Source organism: Macrosteles quadrilineatus, unplaced genomic scaffold (genome assembly GCF_028750875.1).
Source record: "Macrosteles quadrilineatus isolate MER2022 unplaced genomic scaffold, UCM_ALF_1.0 Scaffold_1__1_contigs__length_201487025, whole genome shotgun sequence".
Classification (NCBI taxonomy): domain Eukaryota; kingdom Metazoa; phylum Arthropoda; class Insecta; order Hemiptera; family Cicadellidae; genus Macrosteles; species Macrosteles quadrilineatus.
This window is the reverse complement of record NW_026542594.1, coordinates 48,165,807-48,180,662: the sequence shown is the minus strand read 5'-3', so window position 1 is coordinate 48,180,662 and position 14,856 is coordinate 48,165,807. Positions and strand designations below refer to the sequence as shown.

Below are 14,856 nucleotides of genomic sequence, written 5' to 3'. Positions count from 1 at the left end.
CGGAGTGGGGGAAGCAAAGCATTCTATTGACTGAGGGAACACCATTACCGCAACGATACGGTTTGTTTGTAGACACCGGCCTCGGTGGTCTAATGGATAACGTGCCGGGCTGAGGATCTGAAGGTACCAGGTTCGAATCCTCTCGGTACACTAACTTTTTGTCTAAGATTTTTGCATTATCAGCAAGTTTGGTTAGGTTATGACAGTTTAATTTGTTAATTAAAACATTATAAAATTCAATTTGAGCTATTATAATTTTAGAACTATTTTTTTTCTATTAGTAAACCTTGTTCGATTTTTCATTATCAGCAAGTTTGGTTGGTTTGGTTAGGTTATGACAGTTTAATTTTATAATTAATAAATTCTAAAATTGAATTCAAGGCATTTATAATTTTATTTTATGAACAGAACTATTTTTTCGATTAGTAAACCTTCATTCGATTATTATTTTATATATTTTTTTTATATAATCTGCATGTTTGATTGGTTAGGTTAGTTTATGACAGTTTAATTTTATAAATATTCATTTTTTAACTTATTGAAAAACTGCAGCATAAGGTATATGATATGCATGTAAAACAACGCGGGCTTGTTTGGACGCCGTCTAGAGGGGAGGTGGGAGGTGGAGGGAGAATCATTTCCCCCACTCCACTCCGCAGCGCCAGGGGACAACATCGTGATGATTTAGCGAAGGTTTAGACTCCAGTTTTGTTTGCTCACTCATTTCAATATTTCATTTTCATTTTGCTTTTTAAGTAATTTAATTTCTTTGTGGTGGTGGTGGTGGAAACTTCTGATTTCCGATTAGGATTGCTCTGCTCTGCTCTGCTCTGTTGTTTAGTATTAAAAGAGTCAAAGGACAGTGAATAGATTTAACCATTATTTAACAACATTTAAGTCAGTGTCATCATCATTATAGGCTAGTGTGGTAAAGATAAAGTTTGTTGTTATTTTGTTTTAGAGACGCGGCGAGGAAATGTACCTTGGGTAACCTAATTCCTTTGCCTCTGTTCGCTTAACGTTTTATATGTGACATGCTACGCTCTTTGCACGATTCTAGTAATCGTGGCTCTTTGTAATTCCTGCATTAGGCCTACGTACTAATTAATAACCATAGAGAAACTGTATTGAATAATTAATTAGTGGAATAGTGATTGGCTACTGAAGTTTCATAGGCCTAGGCTAGTCCTAGTTAACAACATGGGTGAATTGGAGTTTAGTGAAATATCTGCAGAAACCAAAGGCTCTTTGGTAAGTAAGTTAAAGGCTAGGTTGTAACATAAAGACTAACCTCTATTTAGCCTTGCACCCAGATAATTTAAGTTGGGCTAGTTGCTTAATGTTATTGTTAAGCAATCAATATTAACTTAGCATAGCCCAGGTAAGAAACTGTACCTATTACCTACTTATGTTATTGAATAAGAGTCTCGATCACTGAAACTCACAACACTGTCTAAGTTAGGCTAGCCTGGTTCCCCTAGGTAGGGGAGGACGGGGTACAGTGGGTCATGGGGCACACTTAAGATTCAAAAGATTCAAAAAGATTCAAAAGATTTGGGATATTTTGAACCAAAAGATTTGGTTCAAAAGATTTGGGATAAGTATTTTGAACCAAAAGATTTGGTTCAAGACACTGGGTCATTGGGGAAATTTCCCTTTTAGGGGATATTCTTTTCCTGCTTCCAGTATAAGTTAGTTTAAGTTGCCTACATGCTAGTCCATATTGTGGAAACAGATCAACAGATGGAGTGAAATTTTGAGGGAGATAGGCTAGTTGGCTTTGTTTAGTTTTGCCTCCATGCTGGAAAATTGAGGTTAGCTTCTTTTTAGCGAATTTCCCTTATAGGGAATAAGCTATTACTGTAGTACCGGTACTCATGGTAAGACCTGGACGCGGGACCGATTTTTTTTTTCGTTTTGAGGTCCCTAGAGGCCAAAAACACCATCCGTTCAAATTCATATATATATATATATATATATATATATATATATATATATGTCCGTCAGCACGATAACTCGAGCAAAAATGATCCGATTTTGATGAAATTTGGTACAAACGTGTAAGCCTACGTTTATTCGAACGAGTTCGCGTTCCAGCATGATCGGACCATGGGAACGGGTGTTTACGGGGGGGTTTATGGGGTAAAAATAGGTTTTTTCCCATTTTTGACCCAAAAAACATAAAATTTAGTATAAGTTATTGAAGCGTTGTTATGCGCCTAATGGTTACAGAGAAAATTCCAAAAAATTTTAAATTTTAAACTAGGTGTTAGCCCGTCCTACGTACGGGAATTCAGTAGTCAGTTAAAACCGTGTACAATTGAGATCAGCTAGTTTACACATACTGTTTAAAGACAAAGTTTCTTGCAGTTTTAATGTGAAAAATCATCTTGTAAACAAATGTTGTGTGGCCAAATATGTTTTTATTCCACCACAGGCCTATACGATATGCATTTTTAATCCGATAATTTTACAATAAAACAGCAATTCTGTAATTTTTACGATGTGAAAAGCGTTGAAGTGAGATTTGCAGCCGATTCGCACAGACGCACACTGATTATAACTATTATAAGTAGCCTACAGTAGAGAGAGTAATAGTCAATTGAGAAGTGTATAGACCTAGTCAACGATACCACCTTCCATATCATACCTGCCTCTTCCATAATTATTATCACCACAATACAACTACCATACACAATTTCCAGTAGGTCTGAATAGAAACGACCTAAAATAAAACGATAATATCCAATAAAATTCACAGTACACATAATTTAACTTTGGTGTCGTAACATCAAAACTAATCGTCACACCTATCCTTTATATCAATTTCACTGCATTAATTGCTAAATAAATAAGTGTAAACAAAGAAAAGTAAAAACAATAACAGTTTGTTTGGAAACAGCTGTTTGGTTCAAATAACATTCATTTGAAAAAAAGAAATGGTCACATGTAGCAGGAATATAAAAAGTAAACACGCTAGTAAAGCTAGTGACATAATTGTCAATGTTTATTATCCATACCGTTATCAGTTCTATCCTTGATAATTACCCACCCTCATTGAATAAATGTACATCGTAATTTCCCATATTAGTTAATTTAAACTACAATATATTCATAGTTAAAATAAAAGTGATATTTTCACGTTTGGGGGCGCTGATATAGGCACCCCCAAACGTAACCACAACTGAACACGATTTCATAAAAGGATGGTTTGTCTAATTGCAGTACCCTAGGTCAATGTTGACGTTGTGTTCAATCTATGTCATCCATCTGTTTAAATCTTTGTATAAAACCCGGCTGAGGTTATGGTGGTTATTTAAAATCGTGATTCCTGATTATTCTTGATCTTCTTTTTATGACATCAATATTTCCGGGCCTAATCCAAACAAAGTTTAAGCAGACAAACATTAATTGTAAACAGAAAGCTACCATGAAGAATTACAATGTGTAAACATTGTTATTTTTCTAATCTTTCCTTGAAAAGTGGAGCAGTAAAATAATTTGCATTCATCCATTTTTATTAAGACTCGTGTACAGAGCCTCGATTTGTACTGTGGTTTAATTAATTTTGGTCTAAACTATTTTAAACTCTGAATCTTTACTAATCTTACTTATTGCCTATAATCAATGACAAAATAAGAGTAAATAAAATAACCTCATAGTTCCATAGTTTTTATTTAACCAGCTGTTAAAACAAATTATATTGCTCTAAAACAAATCGAAGATTGCTTTAAAAAATAATTTGAACATCCTAGTATTTTACTATGTATATTTAATTTGTCATCCTCTTACAGAAGAATTGAACGTATCAATGATTAGCATTACACATAGTATAAATAAGTCAACCCTAAGTATGTCTTTACATTTTTATCCAAATGCTGAATTTGTGACACAAAAGCTGAATGTTTACAGCTGTCATGTTAAGCAAATTATTTTATGCCAAAAGCTAGTTTAGAATCTTAGCGTCGGCTGCTAGACTTTTTAAAAATTAAAACTTAATTTCTATAAAACTGGGACCCTAAACTAAAATTATGGCTTCGACATTCCCTAGTTCCTAAAATTATCTTTCTTTCAACGCAAAAATCATGAAAATCGGTCTAGTGGTTGATTCAGAATCGTGAAATAAAAAAACACTGTTTTGTTTTAATATTATAGATTCCCATGTTATTCTTATGGAGAATAAGTAAACTGTTGTAGTTTGCTTGTTTATGAACATATTTTGATCAAATTTGGAAAATGTTTTTATTTCTTACTAACTATTAACATAAAAAAAAAAAACAAAAACAGTTTTACCCTCCCTGATGCAGCAAACCTAAGTACTTGTTAAACTAATTCTATTTAAATCGGGAATAAATAAATCCAATCTGTCAAATGGAAATTCGCTTAGTCTGCAGGTTTGCTGCGGCGGGGGTATTTATATTTACCATGGTTTTTTTTTTATGTAAAGTAACTTATCTTTCTCTATACCTAAACGATCCTCGGCTGTTCTTATTCATTTAGATAATAAGACTTTATTGTTAATATCATAGAATACAAAATTACTATCACTTAAAGATGGCAGCTTCCTCTGGGGTACAGTGGGTCACTTCGTTTGGGGCACAATGGGTCCCATTGAAAACGCATATGATATAATCAGAAAAAGCGTATGAAGTGATATACATGAGAAAAATGTTGCCAACTCACAATTTTGTGTTCGATGAAGAAGGAATTTATTTGGCAGACCATAAACACATTGAGAGAAAACAACCAAAGCCAAAAAATTATCCTGGTACAGAAAGAAAAATTACCAAGTTGACATTTCCACAAAACTTTGAATCCTATAACGTGCATACATTATTTTGTATTGAGCAACATTTCTGAAAATAGCTTTTCAGTTTTGCAATTGTGTTTCCAGGAATATAACATGTTGGTGTGATACTTTGTTCTTTTTTCCTTTATGACCCATTGTGCCCCACTATGTGACCCACTGTACCCCTACACGGGGCACAGTGGGTCAAAATGCAATGTTAAAGAAAACAATTTATCTAGTGTAGTAAAACTTAATATTTAGTTGCAAAACAATTTTTTTATAACAAAAGAAATGCCAAGCAATAACAATAAATATTTAACTCAACCCCTAATGAAAAATACTATGAATTAAATTTATGAAAGCAAAAAGTGACCCACTGTACCCCACCCTCCCCTACGTATTTTAAATCACACAAGTTCTATGTAAGTTGCTGTAGGCTATGGTCTGTAAATGGGGTACTTCCGTATCTGTTGTCAAAAACAACTGAATAAAAATATCGATTGATAAACTTATATTGATCATTTAATTTGATATATCGTTTGGTGAGTTAGGTGAACATAATCTAACCTAGCCAACCAAACAATATATCGAATGTTTGACAACAGATACGGAAGTCTACTTACCCTGTAAATGCCTCTCACAAGGAATGCCTAAGTTTTAGTTCCCATCCCGAGGGTCAATCAAAAACCAATCACCAATCTAAGTTAAATTTTTGCCTATTAGGTCTAAACTTATAAGTTGCCTAGGCTATATTTGACTAGGCTAGTTGAAAGACTTGGACAACAGGCAGTACGGTATGTACCGTAACTAACAGGTATATTTTTTGACCTAAGCAAGGCATCTGATATGGTAAGTTAAACCCTGATTTACTTCTGACAAGGATGTGCAACCTAGGAATCAGAGAAGTGGCACTACATAGGTTTGCTTTATATTTTACGGAAAGAACACAGTTTGTTTCTGTACCCAACGTTGATGGGGTTGGTTATCTGAGACAGAATCCTTCGCCTACAGCTCTGATCAAGAGAGGAGTGCTTCAAGGGTCTGTCTTGGGTCCCACGCTGTTTCTTATCTTCATTAACAGCCTGCATAAAAGTGTCAGCTCATCTAAGACTTGCCTATTTGCCGATGATACATCCCTCAAGTACTCTTTCCAGTGTATCTTTGGAATCCATGGAGCTAAAGGCATTTTAAAAGTCGAACAGTCTTCTGCAATGGTGTTAAGAAAATCAGGTGATTTTAAACTCGAAGAGAAAACTCAAATGTTGAACTTTTACATGTCTAATAGGTCATCATCCAGCAAACAACTAGGGTATGGCCTTAACGTTCAGAAGACAAAGTTGTGACCTCATCCCAAAATGTAAATCTTTTTGGTTTGATAAGCCTATTGAACGAAAATTTGAACTTTTTCCATCAAATTGAAAGTTTAGGTGGCCTAATTTATAATCATCAGAGTCTCCACTGGGGGTTTTGTTCTTCTAACTCTGAAAAATAAACGCTGATAGTGAGGTACAGTACTTCTGTCTGCATAGCCTTCACCTTGGCATAGTATTTCCGGATATCTATCATATACTGTAGGCCTATCTGTCTGGGGAAGTGAAAACCAACGGACTCTGCTAAGTTATTGTTTCGTCTCCAAAAGAAGGCTCTAAGAGTAATCTTCTCCCTCTCAAAAAAGCAATCTTGCAGGGAAATCTTTCGACAGTTTATACAATTTTAACCTTTCCTTCTTTGTACATTTTGAAGACACTGTCATTTGTAAAAAAGAAGTCTTGACAAGTTTGTTGTTTCTTCTTGTCACAAGTAATCTCTGCGAAACACTAGGGAACAACATTCCCATCCCCAAACACTCCACTTCATTCTTCCAACATAATTTTCAGTACACAGCCTGTAAATAGTTTTACAAATGTACCCTACTACTTAAGAAGTTTCATATTTTAGTTTATTTTGACACGGCTAGAGTAGTTGATTGTAATGTATTTGGTTAATTTGGCCAAATAAATGACTTATGACTTAGGCTATTTAAATTAGGCTAGCCTATATCAAATCGTGTAGGCCTACAGTATGGCTAACATTAGTTTATTTAAGTATGTCAGACAACTGTACCATTTTGTGTTAACTTGTAGGCAATTATTTAAGTTTAATAGGCCAGGTGCCTCCAAACGAATTTTTAAATTTAATATGTCTAGGTAGGGGCATCTTACTTTATAATTTTTTACCTCCTGAAACCAAATATAGGTACCATTATTTTTCACAGCACAGCAAATGAATATTAGGCCTACTGAAGAAACAGGCTGTTAAAATGTAGGCTACAATGTTTGAATAAACAAGTTATTAACTGGACTAATACTCGGCGGAAATAACATCTCTTTAACCGGAAAATTTTTATCAGCGCATCGGTTTAACCGAATTACATCGGCAGGAAGTGGGCGGTACTGAAACGACTGTTCTCGTGGGAAAGATTTGAGACCAGTGATCACGTGTCTAAATACAGTGCTCTCCTAAATTTAAGTCAAACTAGTGGCTTGTAGGGGCGTAAGTCCCTAAAAAGCTCAAATGTAAAACAAATTAGGCTATTATAATATTTAAACAAACTCAGAATAAAATTATCTATGTGCCAGTTAATTGATACAGTGCTACAATAATACAAGTATAATTGTAGATCAAAAGGCCATCATAATACATTGTTGTTTTCCAATTCATTGCATTATTCGTCCTTGTATTATTACCTTTCATTTCAGAGTCAATATTACATTTTTTATACTAGATCATAAAGAGTAATTGTAAAAGTTGCACTACAAAAGATATACCTTTAAGTACAAATGGTACAACTCATTATTTTGGTGTTACAGTGTAGTAGCTTAACATTAAATTCAGTGTAGTTTAGTTTTAAGAATTGTCAAAAAATCATTGGAAGAAACAAACAATATCAGGCCGTCCCTTAAGGATCTCTGGGAACAATTTTTATTCTACATGTCCAACTTTCAATTTTTTATAACATCAAGCTTCCACTGCCATCGCTCTGTCTATAATTGTTTTTCTCATGATTCTTCCAACCCAGGGGCAACCATCAGATTTGTAAAGAATTTGGATGTAAAAGGAGTAAAGGTTTTAACATAAATGTAAATGTTATGATTTTTTTTCTTTACAGGTTCAAGGATGGATGGAAGCGGCGGAAATGACTGCTCAAAGTTTAAATTGTTTCTTGTATTTACAGGCGTGTATCACACACGCGAGAATGGAGTACCGGTGCCCGCGCTATCCGGGTCGCTGGAATTTTATCCCCCTGGAATTTTACCCCCTGGGCAAATCTGACGTCACTATGACGTAGTAACATGAGTGGCCAAAAGTTTGTTCGCGGCCGGAATTTTACCCCCGCAGATTTGGAAGTCTAATGAAAATAGCCAAAGTGTGATTAATTAGATTAGCGATAAAAACCGGAATTTTACCCCCTGTCCATATAACCACAGAAAACGTACTACTATAACCCAGAATGCCAACCGCATGGTAAAACGCATTAAGTGTTTTGAGAGAGCTTTGCCTGTCAATCCGTAGGCAGCGCCACCAGCGTTGCTATGCTATTGCATGGCAACGCTGGTGGCGCTGCCTACGGATTGACAGGTAAAGCTCTCTCAAACCGCTTAATGCTTTTTACCATGCGGTTGGCATTCTGGGTTATAGTAGTACGTTTTCTGTGATATAACTAGCGTTTAGACAACTGCAGATGTACGGGCCGGATTTTTACCCCCGGATTTTTACCCCCTGGCCGATTTTAGAAATTGAGTGATTGATTTTCTTATTTCTGTTTTTAATTAATTGTAAACATTTCATTATTTAGTCGCCTATCTTTATTTATTTATTTTGTAATCTCAACTAAGTAAACACAATTCGCTGTTTAATTTTGATGTTCGGGATTTGCGTTTGGGGCCAACTGTTGGTTAATAAGTATATAAAATAAACTGAGTTGAGTAGCTCATTTAAATGATAATTGGGTGAACATTTCTTCGTAAACAAACAATAAGGCATATTTTGTTATTGTTACAATACAAACGAAATACATTGTTTTACCACAGTTGTATAATAAATTGTTAAAGAAATCTTTGAATCAATTACCATTCTGATGTTTGTTTATACGTCATATTAATCAACAGTTGGCTTCAAAGATCGAATCCTGATACTCGAATCTCAAAAATCAAATCAAAAACCTGTTAGAATAGTTGATGTTACAAATAAATTAAGATAGGCTACTTAATAATAAAATGTTTACTATTAAATTAAATCAGAATGAAGATAATTAATCATTCTCACTAATTTATATATCTGGCCAGGGGGTAAAATTCCGGGGTAAAAATCCGGGGTTAAAAACCGGGGGGTAAAATTCCAGGGGTATAATTCCGGGTAGGGATGGACGGGATTGAATTTTTAGTTCGGGACGGGACGGGACGGGATTTTTATTTCCTTCCCAATTTTCGGGACGGGACGGGACGGGATTTTTTTCTGTGCATAAAAAGAAAGTCTTGAGTATTGCAGTTACCAAAAAAGGCATACAAAATCAATCTTTACCGTTTGTGGCACTGATCTATTAAAACCAAAAAATGGGTAACAATTTTTCAGGTACCTGTAGAAACTTGTGACTCGCGGTCACGGTGCGATCGTCGGTATGACTCACGGTCACGGTGCGATCGTCGGTATGACTCACGGTGCGATCGTCGGTATGACTCCGCGGTCACGGGGTGATCGTCGGTATGACTCCGCGGTCACGGCGCGATCGTCGGTATGACTCACGGTCACGGCGCGATCGTTGGTATGTCTTCGCGGTCACGGCGCGATCGTCGGTATGACTCATGGTCACGGCACGATCGTCGGTATGTCTCCGCGGTCACGGCGTGATCGTCGGTATGACTCCGCGGTCACGGCGCGATCGTCGGTATTCTTGGTCTTCTCTTTTGGCAATATCTCGCAGTAATCTTTCTACAGAAGATAAAGCATACTTATTAGACGTGCTATTTGTCTAACATGGCAAATGTAAACATGAAATCTAGTACAAAAAAGTGAACAAAATTCCTTTAAGAAATATTAATGTTTGCATCAGCCTAAGTGTAAATCTTAACCAAATAAATGTCTATTTCAGACCCCTGGAAAGTTGAAGTTGTCTGATCAAGCAATTAGCTTCAAAAACAGTAAAACTGGAAAAGTTGAACAAATTTTGGCTTCAGATCTTGAATTTGTGAATTGGCAAAAGTTGGTAGGTCAATGGGGCCTTCGCTTATTCCTGAAAAATGGATCTCTGCACAGATTTTTTGGATTCAGAGAATCGGTAAGTCTTTATTATGTGTATTTAAATATGAAAATAGCTTTTTACAAAATTCACTGTGTAAGGTTTGGCTATCATCTTGAATTTTTCTCCATATTTTGTTGTCAAAAATTTAAATATCCCGCAACAGCAAACCTGCCGACTAAGCAATCTCCATTTGCATGATTCAATTTACATTAAAATGTCTTCTTAAAAATATCACACTTATTCCCTATTTAAATAGCATTTGTTTAACAAGTTCTTAGGTTTGCTGCAGGGAGGGTAGAAAGTTTTTTTTTGTTGTAAAAGATTAATTGTTTTAGTTTAGTATGATGAGGGCATTTTCAAAATTTGATCAAAATATGTTTGTAAGCAAGCAAACTAAACAGTTAACTTATTATTTTCAATAAGAATAACATCGAAATTTTAAATTTACAATTTTTTGCAATTTTCACCGTAACCATTAGGCGCATAGTAATGGCTCACTAAAATGGTTTGGAAAGAAATTGCTAAATTTAACAAATGAGTAACAAATGCTTACTACTTCTTTCATACTAAATTTTAACATCAAGAAACTATTTCAAGCCTATTCCAGAACAATTTCACTAATTAGAAAAAGAATTTTCAATAATCTATTATTTCAAAACCAAATTTAAACTTTTAATCCTTATGTGAAGATAGCCTATCCAAAGATTGATTATTACATCAACCAGAACATTGAACAACAGTCAACTTGATCACAAGTTTAAGTCATACAGTAATCTGCTACTGAGTATTTATTATACTAGATATTTCATTCTCCTTATGTTTAATAACCAAATAATTACCTAAATCACAAGATTAAATTCCGACACCGCCCGATCACCCCAACCTGAGATTCAGAGTACATGTAACAAACCCCTGAACCTAAATTGAGATCATTGTATTAGCCTCTAAGCTTTAAGTAACTTCAAGTAAATTCTCCCCATATTGTCAACCCTGATTGTAAATCCCCTTTTTTTGTTATTATCAATTTTGTAACTTCATTGAATAAAATTAAGATTTGTATTGTAAATTTGGAGTTTCCATTTTAGGCCTAAGTTAAGACAGCTGTTGGGACTGATAGTACCTCGGTTACCGAGAATCTCGGATAACAGGGAGGTGTCTTCGATTTTGAGGTTAGGGGTTACAGTTACCACTACCACATTAGGAAGTCAAAGAATTGTAAAGTACTAGTGTACCTGTTGCTCGCATTCGAGCAATTGCTTAGTATTACAGGCGTTATTTTAAAACCAATAACAGTCATAATTTCCCCGACTCAAAGATTATGGAAATACTCAAGATGTACATAACAGATAAACGGATCGATATAATCAACATTTCTTGTAAGTATCTTATCATTTTTCAAAAGCCGATCTTGTTTTTTAGTGTTTTCTATAAATAGCCTTACTCATAGCCGCCTTAGGTTGTCCATAGTAACGATTATAAATAAATAAAAACATTATTTATATTTCTTCTCCTTGGTGGTTCTTCTCCACTACAGTTATCAAAATTGGAAACTAACTCACTCTGAAAACTAACGTTTACTCCACCCTAGTTATCGAAAATGTAAAAGAACTCACTCTGAAATCAAATGCTCTTGTGTGTATCATGTGTGTTTACTATGAACAGCTGTAATTAATACAAATTATTCGTCTGTTTTAAGTAAACGAAATCTTTTCTTCCTAAGAAATACATTGGGATTTTGATGGCCTGTGGGGCAAAGCCCGAGGACTTTTATTACAGGAATTGGTGAAAGGGGGCGTCTACACCGAAAATACTTAATTTTGACACATCGTTTGAAAAAATCCGTCCATAATTTACGGAGGAGTAGTGTTTCGTAGAAATCACCTTCACGTATTATATATAAGGATGTTTTTAGCGAATTTCCCTATAGAGAAGTAGCTAAGTAGGAAAAACTTTTAAGAGCTTAACTTTTAATTAACAATAAATAAAAATGTTAAGCTCAACACTGTTTTAATAAAGGTTCTAACAGAGTAGGCTTAGAGTACTGACTGATGGACCAGTTAAAATGTTCACCTTACTTTTAAAATGTTAAATAAGAAACTCTTCCCATACTATATTGTAAACACTCTAACGTCTGTAGCCAGATGATCTTGGTTTCGTTGTTCTTTAACCATTATTTTAAGATCATCAAAATCGTGGCATCTTGACATTGCTACGTACAATGCCCCATGCTGAAAGCAGGGCTCTGGCAGATAAAGACCAACTTTTCAAGTGTCTGACTTTGTCATTCATCTCTTTCACGCTTAATCTGGTTCCATTATCGAGTCCTTTTTGTGGATTTAAGTTTCTTAGTAAAATTACAAATTTTAAGGCATAACTTATAAGGAGGTAAACCACTTGGTACTAAAGTGTGAAGAAATTCATCTGTACATTAACTGGTGGTAGGTGGCACGGTGAGACATAGGACCTGGGACCGATTTACTTTTCCATTTTGATGTCGCCAGAGGCCAAAAACACAATTTGTTCCAATTTATATATAATATATATATAAAATATCTATATCTATAAAAGAGGAACTATGTATGTGTGTGTATACAGGGTGAATAAAAAGTCAAGACCCCCCCCTCTAATATTTTTCCAAGTAAATATACAGAGATATCCTTTTGGTGGTCGAGCAATCTTAGCAGGAAGCTTCATTTTATAATTTTGAAATTTTTGAGTGTCCCCCCAAAAGGGGGGATTCGGGGGGCAACTCAAATATTTTAAATGTAAACCCCCTTCAAGTGACACCTCATTTTGAAGTGTTTGCAAAAACTTAAAGAATGGTGAAAACTAGAGGTCGCTATCTCTTCTCTATCCAAAATGACAGCCAATATTAAAAATTTTACCATTGATTTTCCACAACATTTGACGGGCTACCATTTTGGATAGAGAAGGGATAGCGACCTCTAGTTTTCACCATTCTTTAAGTTTTTGTAAACACTTCAAAATGAGGTGTCACTTGAAGGGGGTTTCCATTTAAAATATTTGAGTTGCCCCCCAAATCCCCCCTTTTGGGGGGACACTCAAAAATTTCAAAAATATAAAATGAAGCTTCCTGCTAAGATTGCTCGACCGACAAAAGGATATCTCTGTATATTTACTTGGAAAAATATTAGAGGGGGGGGTCTTGACTTTTTATTCACCCTGTATATATATATATGTATATACGTTATGTACTCCGAAACCGCTCGACAGATTGTATGAAACTTTCAGGCATTATTAAGCATCTTTCAAGGATGGTTCAAGTGAAGTTTGGTGCAGACCTGTCAAAAGGAACCCTCTGCCCCAGAGGGTTTTAAGTCAAGGCTATTAAAAAGAAAAAGAGGTTGCCTCAGTCGCGCGTATGACGTCACCCGCCGACCCGGATCTGTTTACAAATAAATAAATAAAAAACAAACAACAATAACAAAGTACTTGACAGGTGACAGCTGTGTGAATTAAAAGCAGCACCGTCGGGTCGGCGGGTGACGTCATACGCGCGACTGAGGCAACCTCTTTTTCTTTTTAATAGCCTTGGTTTTAAGTGGGCCAATGTCAGACTTTTTGATCTACAATGTTTACAAATAAATATAATTTAAAAGCAGATGTTTACTTTCACCAACTGTTTTGTAAGTTTGAATAATTACAACATTCTGTATTAGCATTAGTCATGATTTGAAATAGTGCCACAGTGTTTCTACAGAGTGCAGCACAGAAAACTATTTTACTTTTGAATAAGTCCAAATGTATTAAACCCCAATCGCAGAACACCTGTGCGAGTGAAAATTTAAAAACGTACGTTTTCAGGAAAAGCACTTTGCAAATTTTTTCCCCTTTTTTCAAAACTTTTATTATTTTTTTTTATTTCATTAACATTTGAAGTTTCATAAAATGTCCTTGGTAACGCAATATCTTTGGTAGTTTTTTTTTTAAAGAGCATCTTTAGTGTAAAAACACAAAATCCTGTCACGACCATAACAGACGTTTAAATGAATATTAAAAATAGTTAATATTATTTTTATAACTATGTTTTGCTATAAACTAATTTACTTTTATGACCATTATACAATAAAAAGGTCACTGAGCTTTTGGTATATTTGGTCTTTCTAAAAAAAAATAAAAAAACTCAAAAAATTGAAAAAAAGCCAATAAAATCTTTTTAAGTTTGTATAACTCCGAAAAAACTTACCTGAGACCCGAAATATCGTTATATTTGTATAGAGGTGTGCTTCTTTTGTGTATAAAACATTGAAATATGACGATATTTTAATTTTTGAAATTTTTATGATAGAAATCATAAACGTGATGGTCAGGGACAAGCGGTACGGTCGTGAATTTTCTGAAGTAATCTAAATCTTTCTAAACAATCCTTCAATTATACTGTTAGTTATAATAAAAATATGTGTTTCAATTGAACTAAACTGTTCAATTTACAATTATATTAAAGTTATTGTCACGACCAAACACACTATAATCCATAAGGCTGGATTGGTCGTGAAAAAACCCGCGATGGTCGTGAAACTTTGGTCGTGAAATTACGTGTTATTTGGCTCTGTTCTGGCGGTAGCCCTGCACCTCATGTTCGAGGATACAATGTGGACTTCTAGGTTAATCTAGCAATTGAAATATCTTATAAACAAAAATTAACACCATGTCTACTTCATCGAATGACTACGTACGGTCATGGACACACCAAAATTACAAAAAACACAATCTATCCTTTATTAATCTTGTAATTCCTCCTTTCAACTCGAAACGACCGGCACTACAA

At 34.9% G+C, this 14,856-nt stretch overlaps 1 protein-coding gene across 1 annotated transcript in view; it reads left to right on the top strand.

Annotated features, from left to right (window-relative positions):
- The first annotated feature begins 761 nt into the window (after positions 1-761).
- LOC128982944 (FACT complex subunit Ssrp1) overlaps positions 762-14,856 on the top strand; it is a 124,437-nt gene continuing 110,342 nt past the window's right edge. Inside the window, exons 1-2 of the mRNA XM_054402040.1 lie at positions 762-1,251; positions 9,918-10,103. Of these exons, the coding sequence (XP_054258015.1) occupies positions 1,201-1,251; positions 9,918-10,103 (237 nt within the window). The 5' untranslated portion in view covers positions 762-1,200. The remainder of the gene's footprint in view (positions 1,252-9,917; positions 10,104-14,856) is intronic.